Source organism: Cyanistes caeruleus, chromosome 32 (assembly GCF_971803275.1).
Source record: "Cyanistes caeruleus chromosome 32, bCyaCae1.hap1.1, whole genome shotgun sequence".
In the NCBI taxonomy this organism is placed as follows: Eukaryota; Metazoa; Chordata; class Aves; order Passeriformes; family Paridae; genus Cyanistes; species Cyanistes caeruleus.
This window is the reverse complement of record NC_141733.1, coordinates 1,015,704-1,036,731: the sequence shown is the minus strand read 5'-3', so window position 1 is coordinate 1,036,731 and position 21,028 is coordinate 1,015,704. Positions and strand designations below refer to the sequence as shown.

Here is a 21,028-nt window from a genome sequence, read left to right as displayed (position 1 = left end):
ATTAATATAAATATTATAAATATAAATATAAATATAAATATAAATATAAATATAAATATAAATATAAATAATGTAAATATAGATAATATAAATCTTAGATCTGAGTGATCTCAGAGCTCCTGGAGCAGCGTCCCCCGTGTCCCTTCCCCATCCCCAGCCGCCCCAGCTGCTTTTTCCATCTGCCCAAATCCTCATTATCCCGATTTTCCTCGGGATCCTCCCACCCGCATTTCCCAAACGCGGAAAACTCTTCCCGCTCGGGTTCTGTCCTGGGAGAGCGGAGAAAGGAGGGATGAGCACCCCGGGGAATAAAAATCCCGGGTTTTATCTCCCGGGAGAGCGGAGAAAGGAGGGATGAGCATCCCAGGGAATAAAAATCTCGGGTTTTATCTCCGAAGAAGGGAGGGATGAGCACCCCGGGGAATAAAAATCTCGGGTTTTATCTCCGGAGAAAGGAGGGATGAGCACCCCAGGGAATAAAAATCTCGAATTTTCCCTGTCCTGGGAGAGCGGAGAAAGGAGGGATGAGCATCCCAGGGAATAAAAATCCCGGGTTTTATCTCCGGAGAAAGGAGAGCTGAGCATCCCAGGGAATAAAAATCTCGAATTTTCTCTCCCGGAGAGAGGTGAGATGAGAGCTGAGCATTCCAGGGAATAAAAATCCCGGGTTTTATCTCCGGAGAAAGGAGGGATGAGCACCCCAGGGAATAAAAATCCCGGGTTTTATCTCCGGAGAAAGGAGAGCTGAGCACCCCAGGGAATAAAAATCTCGAATTTTCCCTCCTGGGAGAGCGGTGAAACGAGGGATGAGCATCCCAGGGAATAAAAATCTCGAATTTTCTCTCTCCTGGGAGAGCGGAGAAAGGAGGGATGAGCATCCCAGGGAATAAAAATCCCGGGTTTTATCTCCGGAGAAAGGAGGGCTGAGCACCCCGGGGAATAAAAATCCCGGGTTTTTGTCTCCCGGGAGAGCGGAGAAAGGAGGGCTGAGCACCCCGGGGAATAAAAATCTCGAATTTTCTCTCCCGGGAGAGCGGAGAAAGGAGGGATGAGCATCCCAGGGAATAAAAATCTCGGGTTTTATCTCCGGAGAAAGGAGGGATGAGCACCCCAGGGAATAAAAATCTCGAATTTTCCCTCCCGGAGAGAGGTGAGATGAGAGCTGAGCATTCCAGGGAATAAAAATCTCGAATTTTCTCTCTCCTGGGAGAGCGGTGAAACGAGGGCTGCGCATTCCAGGGAATAAAAATCCGCTTTTGTGGGGCTGAGGAATGCGGGAGGGGCTGGAGCCGAAAATTGGAGCGCTGGGGCTGGAGCTTCTCGGGTTACCGAGAACAAGAGCCCATTGTGCTCCCCCTGGGGCTGCAGGGGAGGGGGCGGGCAGAGACCCCCGCCCGAAAACCGGGAACCCCCTGAAAGCACCGGGGAACAGCTGGGGAGGGGTCCCGGAGCCCCCCTGAAACCCCCGGGGAACAGCTGGGGAGGGGTCCCGGAGCCCCCCTGAAACCCCCGGGGAACAGCTGGGGAGGGGTCCCGGAGCCCCCCTGAACCCCCTGAAACCCCCGGGGAACAGCTGGGGAGGGGTCCTGGAGCCCCCCTGAACACCCTGAAACCCCCGGGAAAAACAGCCTGGGGAGGGGTCCTGGTGTGGCTGGGGAGGGGTCCCGGAGCCCCCCTGAAACCCCCGGGAAACAGCTGGGGAGGGGTCCCGAAGCCCCCCTGAACCCCCTGAAACCCCCGGGGAACAGCTGGGGAGGGGTCCCGGAGCCCCCCTGAACCCCCTGAAACCCCCGGGGAACAGCCTGGGGAGGGGTCCCGGAGCCCCCATCCCACCCTGAACCCCCGGGGAACAGCTGGGGAGGGGTCCTGGAGCCCCCCTGAACCCCCTGAAAGCACCGGGGAACAGCTGGGGAGGGGTCCCGGAGCCCCCATCCCACCCTGAACCCCCTGAAAGCACCGGGGAACAGCTGGGGAGGGGTCCCGGAGCCCCCCTGAACGCCCTGAACCCCCTGAAACCCCCGGGGAACAGCTGGGGAGGGGTCCTGGAGCCCCCCTGAACCCCCTGAAACCCCCGGGGAACAGCTGGGGAGGGGTCCCAGTGCCCCCCATCCCACCCTGAACCCCCTGAAACCCCCGGGGAACAGCTGGGGAGGGGTCCCGGAGCCCCCATCCCACCCTGAACCCCCGGGGAACAGCTGGGGAGGGGTCCCGGAGCCCCCCTGAACGCCCTGAACCCCCTGAAACCCCCGGGGAACAGCTGGGGGGGGGTCCCGGAGCCCCCCTGAAACCCCCGGGGAACAGCTGGGGGGGGGTCCCGGAGCCCCCCTGAAACCCCCGGGGAACAGCTGGGGAGGGGTCCCGGAGCCCCCATCCCACCCTGAACCCCCGGGGAACAGCTGGGGAGGGGTCCTGGAGCCCCCCTGAACCCCCTGAAAGCACCGGGGAACAGCTGGGGAGGGGTCCCAGAGCCCCCCTGAACGCCCTGAACCCCCTGAAAGCACCGGGGAACAGCTGGGGAGGGGTCCCAGTGCCCCCCATCCCACCCTGAACCCCCTGAAACCCCCGGGGAACAGCTGGGGAGGGGTCCCGGAGCCCCCCTGAACACCCCCGTGAATCCAGGCTGGGGAGGGGGTCCGATGTCCCTGAGGTATAATATATATAATATATAATATATAATAATATATGATATATAATATTATATATATAATATATAATACATAATATGTAATGTATAATATATAATATATAATATATAACATGTAACATATTACATATAACATATAACATATAATATAATATATATAATATATAATACATAATAGATGATAATAGATAATAGATAATATAATAAATACTATATACTATATACTATATAGTATATCATGAATATAATATAATATAATATAATATAATATAATATAATATAATATAATATAATATAATATAATATAATATAATATAATATAATATAATATAATAAAAATAATAAATAATAAATAGTAAACAATAAATAATAAATAGTAAATAGTAAATAGTAAATAGTAAATAATAAATAATGAATAATAAATAATAAATTATAAATAATAAATAAAAAAAAATAAAAATAAAAATAAAAATAAAAATAAAAATAAAAATAAAAATAATTAATGATTAGTAATGAATAATAAATTATAAATATTAAAAATAAAAATAAAAATAAAAATAAAAATAAAAATAAAAATTAATTTAAATAATTTAAATAATTTAAATAATTTTATTTAATTATTTAAATAATTTAAATAATCAATAATAAATCCTTAGCTTTTCCTCAGTTAACGAGGTGAGCTTGAACCCCGTGAGAGGAGAAATTCGCTTTTGCCAGTTTAATAAAAGTCACTTTGTGCCCAGTGAAAGCAGAACCGCAATAAATGTGATTTTATCGCTGCTTTTTTACGGCTCTCCGGGATTCAAATCGTCCCGTGGAGGTTCCAAATTCGCAATCCTGGGATCCCGGGGTGAGCTGGAGCCAAATGAATCCATCTGCTCCAGGGTTGGAACCTCCAGCACAGGGAATTCCCTCCTGGAAAGGAAAATATTCCCTAAAAACCCGGGAGCGCGCAACACTGGGATCAGGGAATTATTACTAACCCATCCCCCAGGAGCCTGATTGATTGATTGATTGATTGATTGATTAAAACAGATCACGGCTTCTGAGAGCAGAATTCTTGGGGAAAACCCACCCAAAAAAGAGGAATTTTATGGCCCAAAGAGCGGGATTTTTTGCTGATCCCAAGGATTTTTTAGGGATAATGAATAAATATTCAATAAATAATAAATAAATAAAAATAAATAATAAATAAATTAATAAAAATTCAATAAATAAAGGGGCTGTGCCGCGCTGTCCCTGGGGGAAAGCTTTGATTAATAGCAGGAAAATATTCCAGGGATTTGGGATCGCTCCGGGCCCGGGGGGACGGGACGGGCCGGAGGGGGACAGGGAGAAGTTGGGGGGACAGGGGAGGGAGGTTGGGGGGCAGAGATGTTGGGGGTCAAGGGTCAGAGATGTTGGGGGTCAGGGGTCAGGGATGTTGGGGGTCAGGGATGTTGGGGGTCAGGGGTCAGGGATGTTGGGGGTCAGGGATGTTGGGGTGCAGGGGTGTTTGGGGTCAGGGGTGTTGGGGGTCAGGGATGTTGGGGTGCAGGGAGAAGGGAGAAAGGAGCTGGGGGAACAGGGGAGGGATGTTGGGGTGCAGGGGGTCAGGGATGTTTGGGGTCAGGGATGTTGGGGGTCAGGGGTCAGGGATGTTTGGGGTCAGGGGTCAGGGGTGTTGGGGGTCAGGGATGTTTGGGGTCAGGGGTCAGGGATGTTGGGGGTCAGGGGTGTTTGGGGTCAGGGATGTTGGGGGTCAGGGATGTTGGGGGTCAGGGGTCAGGGAGGTTGGGGGTCAGAGATGTTGGGGTGCAGGGATGTTGGGGTGCAGGGATGTTGGGGTGCAGGGAGAAGGGAGAAAGGAGCTGGGGGAACAGGGGAGGGATGTTGGGGTGCAGGGGGTCAGGGATGTTTGGGGTCAGGGATGTTGGGGGTCAGGGGTGTTTGGGGTCAGGGATGTTGGGGGTCAGGGATGTTGGGGGTCAGGGGTCAGGGAGGTTGGGGGTCAGAGATGTTTGGGGGCAGGGACAGGGATATTGGGGGTCAGGGATCAGGGATGTTTGGGGTCAGGGATCAGGGATGTTGGGGGTCAGGGATCAGGGATGTTGGGGGTCAGGGATGTTGGGGGTCAGAGTCAGGGATGTTGGGGGTCAGGGGTGTTTGGGATCAGGGATCAGGGATGTTGGGGGTCAGGGATGTTGGGGATGTTGGGGATCAGGGGTGTTTGGGTTCAGGGATGTTGGGGTACAGGGAGTCAGGGGTGTTGGGGTGCAGGGGTCAGAGTTCATGGGTGTTGGGTTGAAGATTGGGATCCATGGGCCCTGGAATGCTGGGGTGCAGGGGATGGGGGTGCAGGGATTTGGGGGCTCGGGGTGCAGGGATTTGGGGGCTCAGGGTGCAGAGATTTGGGGGCTCGGGGTGCAGGGATTTGGGGGCTCGGGGTGCAGGGATTTGGGGGCTCGGGCTGCAGGGATTTTGGGGCTCGGGGTGCAGGGATTTGGGGGCTCGGGCTGCAGGGATTTTGGGGCTCGGGGTGCAGGGATTTGGGGGCTCGGGGTGCGGGGATTTTTGGGGATCAGGGTGCAGGGATTTGGGGGCTCGGTCAGCAGGGATTTCGGGGATCAGGGTACAGGGATTTGGGGGCTCGGGGTGCAGGGATTTGGGGGCTCGGGGTGCAGGGATTTGGGGGCTCGGTCAGCAGGGATTTCGGGGATCAGGGTACAGGGATTTGGGGGCTCGGGCTGCAGGGATTTGGGGGCTCAGGGTGCAGGGATTTCGGGGATCAGGGTACGGGGATTTCGGGGCTCGGGGTGCAGGGATTTTGGGGCTCGGGGTGCAGGGATTTCGGGGATCGGGGTGCAGGGATTTCGGGGCTCAGGGTGCAGGGATTTCGGGGCTCAGGGTGCAGGGATTTCGGGGCTCAGGGTGCAGGGATTTGGGGGCTCGGGCTGCAGGGATTTGAGGGCTCGGGGTGCAGGGATTTCGGGGCTCGGGGTGCAGGGATTTCGGGGATCAGGGTGCAGGGATTTCGGGGATCAGGGTGCAGGGATTTCGGGGCTCAGGGTGCAGGGATTTGGGGGCTCGGGCTGCAGGGATTTGAGGGCTCGGGGTGCAGGGATTTCGGGGCTCGGGGTGCAGGGATTTCGGGGATCAGGGTGCAGGGATTTCGGGGCTCGGTCAGCAGGGATTTGGGGGCTCGGTCAGCAGGGATACCCCGGTGCCGGGGGTCCCTCCGGGACTCTCGCAGCCCCCCCGGCCGCTGTCCCGCACCTCGCCATGGCCCGGCCTGGCCGCTCCGCCCCGCCGCTCCCGGGGGCGGGCAGTGGGCGGTGGGAGGGAGGCGGGGGGCTCAGCCCCAGCCCAGGCCCCGGCCGCGGCCCCGGCCCCGGCCCCGGCCCCAGCCCCAGCCCGGCCCCAGCCCCCGCCGCCCGGGGCCGCCGCGCCGCCCCGCATTGTCCGGGCGGCAGCGCAGGATGCGGCGCCCGGCTCGGCCTCCCGGGCTGCGCTGACGGCCCCGCCGGCATGAGGAGGTGAGTGGGGCCGGGATGGGTCGGGGGGCAGCGGGGACCCTCGGCCGAGCAGCCCCGGAGCCGCCCGGGGTGCGCATCCCGCCCGCCGCGCTGCGGGCACCGAGCCGGGGGAGCCCGGGGGGAGCCCGGGGGGAACCCGGGGAGAACCCGGGGAGAGCCCGGGGAGAGCCCGGGGAGAGCCCGGGGGGAGCCCGGGGAGAGCCCGGGGGGAGCCCGGGGGGAACCCGGGGGGAGCCCGGGGGGAGCCCGGGGAGAGCCCGGGAGGAGCCCGGGGGGAGCCCGGGGAGAGCCCGGGGGGAGCCCGGGGAGAGCCCGGGGGGAACCCGGGGGGAGCCCGGGGAGAGCCCGGGGAGAGCCCGGGGGTCGCGGGAGGGCTCCGGAGAGCCGAGAGCTACCGGGGAACCACCCGGGCCTTTGGCTCCTCTTCCCCCCGAGAGGCTGCGGGGGGCTCCGGGGGGCGCGGTGGTGACACGAGCCTGGCCCCAGAGGGGTCCCGAGGGGAGCCGGGTCACGGTGGCGGAACCAATCCTGCTCCGAACCCTGCCTGGAGCGCGGAGAGCGCTCAGGGTGCGATTGTCCGTCCGTCCATCCATCCATCCATCCATCCCTCCATCCATCCATCATCCATCATCCATCCCTCCCATCCCTCCCATCCCTCCCATCCCTCCCTCCCTCCTCCATCCCTCTCCCCGGGAACAATGCAGGCTCCCGCAGCCGCTGTCGCACGTCAAGCGCACGCCGGAGCCTTCAAAACACTCGCGGCGTTCAGGAGCTGACGGTGATTTTTAAACAGAAGCTTTGCCTGAAAGCTCCTTTTTTTAAAAAAAAAAAAAGAAATTAAATTATTTTTATTTTAAATTAATTTTATTTAATATTGTTTTTATTTTAAATTATTTTTATTTTATATTATTTTTATTTTATATTATTTTTATTTTAAGTTATTTTTATTTTAAGTTATTTTTATTTTAAGTTAATTTATTTTAAATTATTTTTATTTTAAATTATTTTTATTTTAAATTATTTTTATTTTATGTTATTTTTATTTTATATTATTTTTATTTTATATTATTTTTATTTTAAATTATTTTTATTTTATGTTATTTTTATTTTATATTATTTTTATTTTAAATTATTTTTATTTTAAGTTATTTTTATTTTAAATTATTTTTATTATTTTAAATTATTTTTATTTTAAATTATTTCTATTCTTTTAAATTATTTTTATTTTAAATTATTTTTATTTTAAGTTATTTTTATTTTAAATTATTTTTATTATTTTAAATTATTTTTATTTTAAATTATTTCTATTATTTTAAATTATTTTTATTTTATATTATTTTTATTTTAAGTTATTTTTATTTTAAGTTATTTTTATTATTTTAAATTCTTTTTATTTTAAATGATTTTTATTTTAAATTATTTTTTATTTTACATTATTTTTATTCTAAACCTGGAGTTTTTCGCTCGTGGCTGGGACGGGGGAAAAACATCATTTTAAAACCCCTTTATCCCGTGTGCTCCAAAATTCTTTTGGTTTGGAGTCGCCATGTGCTGGTTCACCTCATTCCTGGTTTTCCACCAAAACCGAGCGTTTGTGGTCGAAGCTTTTGTGACAGATTTGAGGGAATTTGGGGCAGGATTTGCGTGTTTGGTGTGGCCGTGGCTCCGCGGAGGGCGCTGGAATGGCTGGGGATGGATTTCCTGCTGGGAATCGCTGAGGTTCTGCCAGCATTTCCCATGCGGGCTCCTGTTTGCTCTGGAGGTGATTCTGAATTAAACATTTCAGCGGGGGCTGAGGCCTGGCGCTTGTTTATCACATTAAACATTTGTTTTAGCTCTCTCCGGCAGAAGTGTGTTGACATTTTCTCTTGGGGGACTGGCGGGATAATGAATGGCACGCACTGCATTGTGTTCCTTGGAAAACCACGGGATCCTGGAATAACATCAGCAGCCAGGCCTGAATTCATCCCAGATCCGACAGGAACGGGCTCCGTCTTTGCATCCCCCCAGTCCTGCCCCCGTTTCGATGGAAAATGAAAATATCGTTAGAGATACAGATAAATTTATTTGGGGTTTCGCTCCCTGTTTTTAGCAGGGTTTGTTTGTGTTTTTAGGAGAGATTTTGTGGAGGGGGAAGGAGCCGGGGGCGGTTTTGGGGCTCAGCCACAATTCCTGGAGTGGGGAATGGGGGAGCAGCCTCTGGATTCCCAGGATTCCCAGGGCAGGGAAAAATGGTTTGGAATGGTTCAGGATTCCTGGGGCAGGGAAAGGGTTTGGAACAGCTTGGGATTCCCAGGGCAGGGAAAAAGGGCTTGGAATGGTTCAGAATTCCCAGGGAAAGGGAATGGGTTTGGAATGGTTCAGGATTCCCAGGGCAGGGAAAGGGTTTGGAACAGCTCGGGATTCCTGGGACAGGGAAAAAGGGTTTGGAATGGTTCAGGATTCCTGAGGCAGGGAATGGGTTTGGAATGGCTCGAAATTCCTGAGGCAGGGAAAGGGTTTGGAATGGTTCAGGATTCCTGGAGCAGGGAAAAAGGGCTTGGAATGGTTCAGGATTCCTGGGGCAGGGAAAGGGTTTGGAATGGTTCGAAATTCCTGGGGCAGGGAAGGTTGGGAACAATTCAGGATTCCTGGGGCAGGGAAAAAGGGTTTGGAATGGTTCAGGATTCCTGGGGCAGGGAAAAAGGGTTTGGAATGGCTCGAAATTCCTGGGGCAGGGAAGGGGTTTGTGATCACCAGCTCTTCCAGCTCGAGATTCCTGGGGCAGCTCGAAATTCCCAGAGCAGGGAAAGGGTTTGGAATGGTTCAGGATTCCCAGGGCAGGGAAAGGGTTTGGAATGGCTCGAAATTCCTGGGGCAGGGAAAGGGTTTGGAATGGTTCAGGATTCCTGGGGCAGGGAAGGTTTTGAGCAGCTCAGAATTCCAGGGGCAGGGAAGGTTGGGAACAGCTCAGGATTCCTGGAGCAGGGAAGGTTGGGAACAGCTCAGAATTCCTGGAGCAGGGAAGGTTTTGAGCAGCTCAGGATTCCTGGGGCAGGGAATGGTTTGTGCCGGCTTGGGATTCCTGGAGCAGGGAAGGTTGGGAACAGCTCAGAATTCCAGGGGCAGGGAAGGTTTTGAGCAGCTCAGGATTCCTGGAGCAGGGAAGGATTTGAGCAGCTCAGAATTCCAGGGGCAGGGAAGGTTGGGAACAGCTCAGGATTCCAGGGGCAGGGAAGGGCTCTGTGGCCGCCTTTGTTCTCCCGCCGAGCCCCCGCTGCATTCTTCCCTTTTGCCATTATCATTTTGGTTAAACAGCGCGGTGCTGACCATATGGATCATGTTAACAATTCCTTATCTGGAGCCGCTCTTCTCCCCTCCCCTCCCTCCCTTTTTTCCCCTCCCCAGGGCTGGCCTGGGCATTTTGCAGCATTTCGGTTTTGGTGCCCCAAACCCTTCCATCCCCTCCGAGTTCTCCCGTTTCCAGGGGAAAACGAGGAGTAAAGGCTGAGAAATCTCCTCGGCGCCGTTCCCTGGGTGCTGTGGATGCGGGACCCGGCGGCTGAGGAGGTTCCAGGGGTGACAAACCCCTGGGGAGATTCCCAGCCCAGGGATGTTTCCTCCACCTGCTGCAGCTCCGGGAGTTTCTCTGTTTCATAGCTGGGGTCCCATCCTGCTGCTGCTGCTTTTCCCAAATCCCCGGGATAATCCGCCCGAGGGCTGGGAGCGCTCACCCCACACCCACGGGAGGAGAAAATCCTAAAATTGGGTTGATTTTGGGGTGGTGAAATGCAGCCTGAGGCCAAGAGGATCAATTTTACATCCTCCGAATCGAGGAGATATTCCTGAGGGTGGGAACGCCACCCATCCTGGATCTAATCCTGTTCCAGGGATGGGATCCTGGATCTTCTCCTGTTCCATGGATCCCATCCTGGATCTAATCCTGTTCCAGGAATCTTCTCCCACTCCAGGGATCCCATCCTGGATCTAATCCTGTTCCAGGGATCCCATCCTGGATCTAATCCTGTTCCATGGATCCCATCCTGGATCTAATCCTGTTCCAGGAATCTTCTCCCACTCCAGGGATCCCACCCTGGATCTAATCCTGTTCCAGGGATCCCACCCTGGATCTAATCCTGTTCCAGGGATCCCATCCTGGATCTAATCCTGTTCCAGGGATCCCATCCTGGATCTAATCCTGTTCCAGGGATCCCATCCTGGATCTAATCCTGTTCCAGGGATCCCATCCTGGATCTTCTCCTGTTCCAGGGATCCCATCCTGGATCTTCTCCTGTTCCAGGGATCCCATCCTGGATCTTCTCCTGTTCCAGGGATCCCATCCTGGATCTTCTCCTGTTCCAGGGATCCCACCCTGGATCTAATCCTGTTCCAGGGATCCCATCCTGGATCTAATCCTGTTCCAGGGATCCCATCCTGGATCTTCTCCTGTTCCAGGGATCCCATCCTGGATCTTCTCCTGTTCCAGGGATCCCATCCTGGATCTTCTCCTGTTCCAGGGATCCCATCCTGGATCTTCTCCTGTTCCAGGGATCCCACCCTGGATCTAATCCTGTTCCAGGGATCCCATCCTGGATCTAATCCTGTTCCAGGGATCCCATCCTGGATCTTCTCCTGTTCCAGGGATCCCATCCTGGATCTTCTCCTGTTCCAGGGATCCCATCCTGGATCTTCTCCTGTTCCAGGGATCCCACCCTGGATCTAATCCTGTTCCAGGGATCCCATCCTGGATCTAATCCTGTTCCAGGGATCCCATCCTGGATCTAATCCTGTTCCAGGAATCTTCTCCTGTTCCAGGAATCTTCTCCCACTCCAGGAATCCCATCCTGGATCTTCTCCTGCTCCAGGAATTCCCTCCTGGATCCCTCAGGGAGCTGCTGGCTCAGCTCCATCTCCCCCAGCGAGGTTTATTTTGTGGTGTGAGGAGGGATCTCCATGGATTGGGGTGCTGGGGTCTCCCTGGATTGGGGTGCTGGGATCTCCATGGATTGGGGTGTGGAGATTTTATCCTGGATTGGGGTGTGGAGATTTTATCCCAGATTGGGATGCTGAGATCTCCCTGGATTGGGATGCTGAGATTTTATCCTGGATTGGCATGTGGAGGTTTTATCCTGGATTGGGGTGCTGAGATTTTATCCCTGGTCAGGGTATAATATTATATTGTAACATATTAATTATTTTAATTTAATATATTATTCTATTCTATTCTGTATATTATTATATGTATCATGCGTGTATATATATATATATATTGTATATTTATATACACATATATATAAATATATATATATTTATATATATATATATATATACATATATATATACACACACACACACACACATATATGTATATACAGCAGCTGGCTCTGTGCATGGGGTTTGGGGTTCTACACCAAAGAACTGTAAATATAAATATAAATATAAATATAAATATAAATATAAATATAAATATAAATATAAATATAAATATTCAAATATATGGGGCAGCACTGGTGGCCAGAGGGTCACTGGTGGCATTGGTGGCCAGAGGGTCACTGGTGGCATTGGTGGCCAGGAGGTCACAGGGGTGGCACTGATGACCAGAGGGTCACTGGGGTGGCACTGATGGCCAGAGGGTCACAGAGCAGGGGTGGCATTGGTGACCAGAGGGTCACTGGTGGCATTGGTGGCCAGAGGGTCACAGAGCAGGGGTGGCACTGGTGACCAGAGGGTCACTGGTGGCATTGGTGGCCAGAGGGTCACTGGTGGCATTGGTGACCAGAGGGTCACTGGTGGCATTGGTGGCCAGAGGAATCTCCAGATGCCACCAATCCCAGCTCCAGCCTCGTCCCCAGCATCGCCACCTCCTCGGTTCTGCCAACAGAAATTCACCAAATTCCCCAAATTCCCCAAATTCATCAAATTTACCAAATCCACCAAATTTACCAAATTTACCAAATTCACCAAACCCCCCAAATTCACCAAATTTATCAAATTTATCAAATCCACCAAATTCATCAAATCCACCAAATTCACCAAATTTACCAAATTCACCATATTATATATATATATATAATTATATATTCCATATATTTAATATATTGACATTTATATGATTATATATAATATTATATATACTATATAATATACTATATAATATTATAATATATATAATAGATATATAATTATATAATATTATATAATACAATATTATTGTATATAATATATATAATTTAATTATGCAAATATATATTATATAATATATTATCTAATATATAATATATTATAATATATAATATATTTTAATATATATTATATATCATGTAGTGTATAAATAAATTAAATATTTATTATATATAAATATATATAAAAATAAATATACTAAATCTATTTCTATAAATACATCAACATAAAAATAGATCCAGAAACATAAATACCGAAACAAATAAATGAATATGTAAATGATAATATATTTATTAATATATTATATTATATATATTATAATATAATTAAAATTATATTTTATATTATAATATAATTATAATTATGTTATACATAATAAATATATATATAATATATATAATAAATATATATAATATATAATATAATACATATATATATTATATATATAATAAATATAACCAATTTATTTATTAATATAATATTAATATATAATAGAATATATAATATAATTATATTATATATTATATATTATATATTATATATTATATATTATATATTATATATTATATATTATATATTATATATTATATATTATATATTATGTATTATATATTATATAATATATATTATATTTTATATTTTATATTTTATATTTTATATATTATATTATATATTATATATTAATATTCTATTAATAAATAATTGGTTTATAACCTGGACAATCCCAGGCTGCAGAAGGGAAATAAATCCCCAAAATCCAAATGCATCCAAACAACCTGGGGCAAAGCAAACCCCCCAAAAAAAGGGAATTTCTGGAGAATCCATCAGGGGAAGGGGTGCAGGAGGGAGCTGGGGGGGTTCCAGTGCTGGAAAAAGGAGAGTGAAAAAAGGTTTGTGAAAACAAAAGGTCTGGGCACGGTTGGGTGGGGCTGGGATGGATCCCAGGGGATGGGAACGGGATCCATCATCCGGGATGGCCGGGAATGATGGAAATGATGGAAAAGAGGAGCTGGGGCTCCATTCCCTGCGGAATTCCAGAGGCACCGAGGAGAAAAATGCGATGGGGAGGGATGGGGATGGGGGTGACACAAGCAGAATTAATTCAAACTCATTTATGGATGGGGATCTGGATCAGAATTAATTCAAATTAATTTATGGATGGGGATCTGGATCAGAATTAATTCAAACTCATTTATGGATGGGGATCTGGATCAGAATTCATTCAAACTCATTTATGGATGGGGATCTGGATCAGAATTAATTCAAACTCATTTATGGATGGGGATCTGGATCAGAATTCATTCAAATTAATTTATAAATGGGGATCTGGATCAGAATTAATTCAAATTAATTTATGGATGGGGATCTGGATCAGAATTAATTCAAATTAATTTATGGATGGGGATCTGGATCAGAATTCATTCAAATTAATTTATGGATGGGGATGGGGCTCCCCAATATCAGAATTAATTCAAATTCATTTCTGGCTGGGGATGGGGGTCTGGATCAGAATTAATTCAAACTCATTTATGGATGGGGATCTGGATCAGAATTAATTCAAACTCATTTATGGATGGGGATCTGGATCAGAATTAATTCAAACTCATTTATGGATGGGGATCTGGATCAGAATTAATTCAAACTCATTTATGGATGGGGATCTGGATCAGAATTAATTCGAATTAATTTATGGATGGGGATGGGGCTCCCCAGTATAGAATTAATTCAAATTCATTTCTTGTTGGGCTGAGGGTCTGTATCAGAATTAATTAAAATTCACTGGGGATTAATTAAAATACTGGGGATTCCCAATATCAGAATTAATTCAAATTAATTTCTGGATGGGGCTGGAACTCCCCAATATCAGAATTAATTCAAATTAATTTCTGGATGGGGCTGGGACTCCCCAATATCAGAATTAATTCAAATTAATTTCTGGATGGGGCTGGGACTCCCCAATATCAGAATTAATTCAAATTAATTTCTGGATGGGGCTGGGACTCCCCAGGATCAGAATTAATTCAAATTAATTTCTGGATGGGGCTGGGACTCCCCAATATCAGAATTAATTCAAATTAATTTCTGGATGGGGCTGGGACTCCCCAGGATCAGAATTAATTCAAATTAATTTCTGGATGGGGCTGGGACTCCCCAATATCAGAATTAATTCAAATTAATTTCTGGATGGGGCTGGGACTCCCCAATATCAGAATTAATTCAAATTAATTTCTGGATGGGGCTGGGACTCCCCAATATCAGAATTAATTCAAATTAATTTCTGGATGGGGCTGGGACTCCCCAGGATCAGAATTCATTCCCAGCCCAGGGCTCCCTTTTCCCATTCCCATTTCTCCCATGGTGACAGACGGGCTCAGCCTCCGGCTGAATTCCCATCGGAATCAGCTGGACAGCTGGACAGCTGGACATTGGACAGCTGGACATTCTGGACATTCTGGACATTGGACATTGGACATCTGGACAGCTGGGCAGCTGGACATTGGACATCTGGACATTGGACATTGGACATCTGGACAGCTGGACATCTGACATTCTGGACATCTGGACAGCTGGACATTGGACACTGGACATCTGGACAGCTGGACATTGGACATTGGATATTCTGGACATTGGACATCTGGGCATTGGATATTCTGGACACTGGACATTCTGGACATTGGACATCTGGACATTCTGGACAGTGGACATTGGACAGCTGGACAGCTGGACATTGGACATTGGACAGCTGGACATTGGATATTCTGGACACTGGACATCTGGACATTCTGGACATTGGACATCTGGACATTCTGGACAGTGGACATTGGACAGCTGGACAGCTGGGCATCTGGACATTCTGGACATTGGACATTGGACAGCTGGACATTGGATATTCTGGACATTGGACATTGGACACTGGACATTCTGGACATTGGACACTGGACAGCTGGGCATTCTGGACATTGGACATCTGGACATTGGACATTGGACACTGGACATTCTGGACATTGGACATCTGGACATTCTGGACAGTGGACATTGGACAGCTGGACATTGGATATTCTGGACATTGGACATCTGGACATTGGACATTGGACACTGGACATTCTGGACATTGGACACTGGACAGCTGGGCATTCTGGACATTGGACATTTTGGACTTCTGGACATCTGTACATTGGCCATTGGAGATCTGGCCATTGGAGATCTGGCCATTGGACATCTGGCCATTGGAGATCTGGCCACTGGCCATTGGACATCTGGCCACTGGCCATTGGAGATCTGGCCATTGGAGATCTGGCCACTGGAGATCTGGCCATTGGAGATCTGGCCACTGGAGATCTGGCCACTGGCCACTGGCCATTCTGGAATGTCCATCCTGCGTCCATCCTGTTTGCTCTTCCCTCCAGAGCCACCGGAGCCCCCTCTCCATCCCCCCGTGACGCGGGGCCGGCTCAGCCGTCTGCAGACCCTGCTCTGGGGGGGTCACCCCGCTGGCATTTGCCCCCCAGGTGTTTTTCCAGCACCATCCCCGCGAGCTCCAGGGCTCTCCAGAGCAAACGCACCCCCCTGGCTCCCCGGAGCCGCGGCGGGGCCGCTCCCCTCGGCCTCCTGGCTGTTCCCGGGGGGAGGCAGCGCACCCCATCCCCGCTCCCAGCCGTTGGACACCCCCGCTGCAAACCCCCCGAACAAAAGCCCAGTTCAGACTCGCTGCTGAATAGATTAACAAGATTTCCATAATTAGGGCGGGCGGGAACAATGGGATTCTCCCTGCCCAGCCCCCCTGCCCGCCTTTGTCTTGTGCTGGGGATAATGGGCAGCAGCGAGGGTGGGAACCGGCCCGGCCATTTGGTCACTGGACAGTAATTTTCTCACACTGCCAAGGGGAGCATTGAAACATCTGTCCCGCTCCGCCACTCATTCACCTCCCATTCCAACCCTGACAGCTCCTCCCTGCCCGCCGCCCTCCCCCCTCTCTGCCTTTTCCACCTTTTTTTTTTGTTTTTTCCATGGCTTTTGGGTTTTTTTTTATTTCTCCCGTGTTTTTAAGGGGTTTGCTGGGCCGGGCTCAACTCGTTTTGTTCGGGTGTTTGGGGTTTGTCGCTGCCCTGCTGTCATCAGGAGCTTGGGAATGGCACTGGGATTTACTGGTTGTACTGGTGGCTCCTGGGAATGGCACTGGGATTTACTGGTTGTACTGGTGGTGGCTCCCAGGAGGGCTCGGACACCGCCCCTGGTGCCCCCAAATCAAACCCTGACATTCCTGGGAATGGCACTGGGATTTACTGGTTGTACTGGTGGCTCCTGGGAATGGCACTGGGATTTACTGGTTGTACTGGTGGCTCCTGGGAATGGCACTGGGATTTACTGGTTGTACTGGTGGCTCCTGGGAATGGCACTGGGATTTACTGGTTGTACTGGTGGCTCCGAGGAGGGCTCAGACACCGCCCCTGGTGCCCCCAAATCAAATCCTGGCATTCCTGGGAATGGCACTGGGATTTACTGGTTGTACTGGAGAGCTCAGACACCGCCCCTGCTGCCCCCAAATCAAACCCTGACATTCCTGGGAATGGCACTGGGATTTACTGGTTGTACTGGTGGCTCCTGGGAATGGCACTGGGATTTACTGGTTGTACTGGTGGCTCCCAGGAGCGCTCGGACACCTCCCCTGGTGCCCCCAAATCAAATCCTGGCATTCCTGGGAATGGCACTGGGATTTACTGGTTGTACTGGAGCGCTCAGACACCTCCCCTGGTGTCCCCAAATCAAATCCTGACATTCCTGGGGGGCCCTGCACCCACTGAGCGAGGATGGAAACTCCTGCTGCTTTAATTCCCTAAAAAAAAATATAAAAAATTAGGGGAAATGCCTTGTTCATCTCAGAACCAGCCAAATGCTCCTTTTTTCCTTTTCAAGCTTTTGGGTGCATTTTCCCCCAGCCCCACGGGCAGCTCCAGGAGGATCCCCTGTGATTTTATCCGTCAGGAGAGCTTTGCCAATGACAGGAGGCCCGGAATCCTCTGGTGGAACTTCGATATCCAAAGTGCCCCATAAGTCAATTAAAGCATTAAATTAATCTTATTGTGCAGAGCGGCTGAGAGGCCGCGGCAGAGAGCGAGGAGGGCACGAGGTCCCCACCTGGCCCCGGCCTCGGTGTCCCCCGAGGGGCTGGGGACAGTGGGGAGGGGAGGGGACACTGCCACCACCCTCGGGGCTGGAGCAGGAGGTGACCAGAGGAGGTTTGGGGACACTGCCACCACCCTCGGGGCTGGAGCAGGAGGTGACCAGAGGAGGTTTGGGGACACTGCCACCACCCTCGAGGTTGGAGCAGGAGGTGGCCAGAGGAGGTTTGGGGACACTGCCACCACCCTCGGGGCTGGAGCAGGAGGTGGCCAGAGGAGGTTTGGGGACACTGCCACCACCCTCGGGGCTGGAGCAGGAGGTGGCCAGAGGAGGTTTGGGGACACTGCCACCACCCTCGGGGCTGGAGCAGGAGGTGGCAGCCCCAGCAGGAGGTGGCCAGAGGAGGTTTGGGGACACTGCCACCACCCTCGGGGCTGGAGGGAGGTGACCAGAGGAGGTTTGGGGACACTGCCACCACCCTCGGGGCTGGAGGGAGGTGACCAGAGGAGGTTTGGGGACACTGCCACCACCCTCGGGGTTGGAGGGAGGTGGCAGCCCCAGCAGGAGGTGGCCAGAGGAGATTTGGGGACACTGCCACCACCCTCAGGGCTGGAGCAGGAGGTGGCAGCCCCAGCAGGAGGTGGCCAGAGGAGGTTTTAGGGTGGAGAATTCCCTCTCAGGGAGCGTTGGATTGGCCTGGACAGGGACGTGGTGGCGTCACCGCAGGGACAGCTGGAGGTGGCCCGGGTGATGAGGTGGGGACCGGTCAAAGCTTGGCCTCAGTGGCCCTGAAGGTTTCCCCAAGCTCAGAACACCCGAGCAGGCGCTCCCAGCCCGGGACAGGGCAGCAGAGCAGGTTTTGGGTGCAGAATTCCCGTTCCTCTGCTCTCACCCGCGCTGTCCCGTGCCCACAGGTCTGTCGAAGATGCACTGGTCACCAGAGCATGCCCAGTCCCTGAACCAGTGGCCGGAGCAGCACCTGGACGTCTCCTCCACCACCTCCTCGCCGGCCCACAAGTCCGACCTGTACCCCAGCACCCGCCAGCGCTTCAACTACGCCTGGGCCAACGATGACATCTCGGCTCTCACGGCCTCCAACCTCCTCAAGAGGTACGCCGAGAAGTACTCGGGGGTGCTGGACTCGCCCTACGAGCGCCCCACGCTCGCCGGGTACGGGGACGGCGCCTTCGGCCCCGTGAACGGCCAGAAAGGGGACGGGGAGCCCTGGCCGGGGGGCTCTGACGGCTCCTACCCGCTGGCCCCCATCGCCGATGGGCTCGCCAAGGGCTCGGTGCCACCGGCCGTGCCCGCCGGCAGCGGGGCCATGGGGCTGGGGGGCTCCCCGGTGCTGCCCAACCTCAGCGAGCCGGTGTACGCTGCCGGTAATTCCTGCGGGGCGGCCGCCGCCGGCTCCGGGCCGCTCGGGGCGGCTCAGGAGTACCCCTCGGCTTACGGTGGCACCTATTTGCCCTCGGGCTACTGCACCCAGCCCCCGGCGGCGCTGCCCCCGCCGCATCCCCCCGCCCTGCACAGCTCGGGGCTCCTGCAGCCGGCGCACCCCTCGCCCGCCCTGGTGCCCGCTTACGGCTCCTCGGGCCCCGTCTACAACTACACGGCGGGCAGCTACGCTCCGCAGCCGGGCTACGGGGGCATCCACCCTCCGCACCCCTCGGCAGCCTCCTACCTGCCCTCCGGCATCGCCGCGCCCACCCCCATCCCGGCCCCGCCGCCCCCCGCCCGCCCGCCGGGGGTCCCTGGCTACGGCTACCAGGGGGCTGCGCTGGGCTCGCTGGCCGTGCCGCCGCTGGGCACCGAGGCGGCGGGCACGCTGAAGAGGAAGGCGTTCGACATGGGCGGGGAGGATGACGGCGAGGGCAGGTACAGGAAATACAGCTACGAGCAGCCAAAGTCCCCGTACCCGCTGTCGGACAACGGCGAGTGCCGGGGGAACGGCTTCGCCGGCGGCGGCGACTCCCCGCAGGTGCCCTTCAAAGCCGGGAAGCCCCCGGCGGCTGGGAGCGCCGAGGAACACGGCGGAAAGTTCGGCGGGCAGCAGATGAAGGGCATGGCCTCGCCACCCTACGGCTCCAGGGACGCTGCCCTGCGGCCGGCAGAGCCCTTCGAGAAGTTCAGCCCCACCTTGGCCAACGGGGAGCGCACGGCCGAGCCGGGACCCCCCTTCCCGCTGCGGCTGCCCCCCAAAGCTCTGGGCTTCGCCCCGCTGGAGGAGCAGCCCAAGAACGTCGACCCGCTGGTGCTGGAGCTGGTGAACACCAAGGTGGTGGAGCGGGGGCCGCCGGTGCAGTGGTCGGACATCGCCGGGCGGGCGGGCGTCAAGGCGGCCATCGAGGAGGAGCTGCTGTGGCCCATCCTGCGGCCCGGCTCCTGCAGCGGTGCCAGCCACCCGCTGCGGACCCTGCTGCTCTTCGGGCCCCGCGGCACCGGCAAGTCGCTGCTGGGCCGCTGCGTCTCCACCCAGCTGGGTTCCACCCTGCTGCGCCTCAGCGGCGCCGCGCTGCTGTCCACCTGGAAGGCCGAAGCCGAGAAGATTCTCCAGACCGTGTTCCTGGTGGCCAGCTGCCGGCAGCCCTCCGTGGTGCTCATCACCGAGGCCGATTCCTTGCTGGCGGCGCGGCCGGGCGAGGACGGCGGCCAGGCGGGTGGCCTCAAATCCCAGCTCCTCTCCTACCTGGACGACGTGGCCACCTCATCCGAGCGGAACGTGGTGGTCATCGGCACCACGGCGCGGCCCGGCAGCATCGACGAGGCGTCGCACCGGCGCTTCGGCACGCGGCTCTACATCCCGCCACCGGACGGCGAGGCGCGACGCCAGATCCTCCGCCAGGCCCTGGCCAGGCAGAGCTGCTGCCTGGGCGAGCGCGAGCTGGCGGCGCTGGCCCAACGCACCGAGAGCTTCTCCTGCGCCGAGCTGCTGCGGCTGTGCCAGCACGCCGGGGCCGCTCGCCGCGCCCTGCCAGGACCCCCCACATCCTACCAGGACCTGGAGAAAGCTCTGTGCAAGGTGCGCCCGGGTGTGTCCCAAAAGGAGCTGGACTTGTTCCTGGACTGGGATAAGATGTACGGCACCAGGCACTGAGGGGTGGGTGACACCCGGCGGGCTTGGGGACACCGGTGATGCTGGCCCGGCCTGGCCTTTCCTATTTCGGACTCATCCAGGGATTTTTTACAGGCTGTTGTTTTGTTTTTTTGCATTTTTGGGGAAGCCTCGCCCACGACTCAGGATAAGCTATTTATTATTTTCCCGACCCTCCGTGCCTGGATCGGCGATGCCGGCGGGGCCGGAGGCGCCCCGGGAGATTTTCCGGCATCGGGATCCGGCGACGGATTCAGGAGCTCCCCCCATCCACCCCAAAGCTTTAGTGTTGGTTTTTAATTGGGGGGTTGGTTTGGTTTTTTTGGGGTTTTTAATTGCTTTTTTTTTTTTAATTATTCCCAACAAAAATACCTCGGGTGTCTTTGGAGCCCCTTCTCACCTGATCGGGGAAAGGGGAGATGCCCAAAACCAGGGAATTTCAACCCAAAACCAGGGAATTTCATCCCAAATCCAGGGAATTTCATCTCAAAACCA

The 21,028-nt window shown here is 52.5% G+C and overlaps 1 protein-coding gene across 1 annotated transcript; it reads left to right on the top strand.

Moving 5' to 3' along the window:
• Positions 1-18,364: 18,364 nt before the first annotated feature.
• On the top strand, positions 18,365-20,588 carry FIGNL2 (fidgetin like 2). Its single transcript, XM_086870457.1, has one exon. It carries the CDS (start codon positions 18,365-18,367, stop codon positions 20,534-20,536), a length of 2,172 nt encoding a protein of 723 aa, XP_086726583.1. The 3' UTR covers positions 20,537-20,588.
• The last annotated feature ends 440 nt before the right edge of the window (positions 20,589-21,028 follow it).

Bases quoted from the DNA above. Each gene is read 5' to 3' on its own strand.
- FIGNL2 (XM_086870457.1), top strand. From the start codon at position 18,365: ATGCACTGGTCACCAGAGCATGCCCAGTCCCTGAACCAGTGGCCGGAG.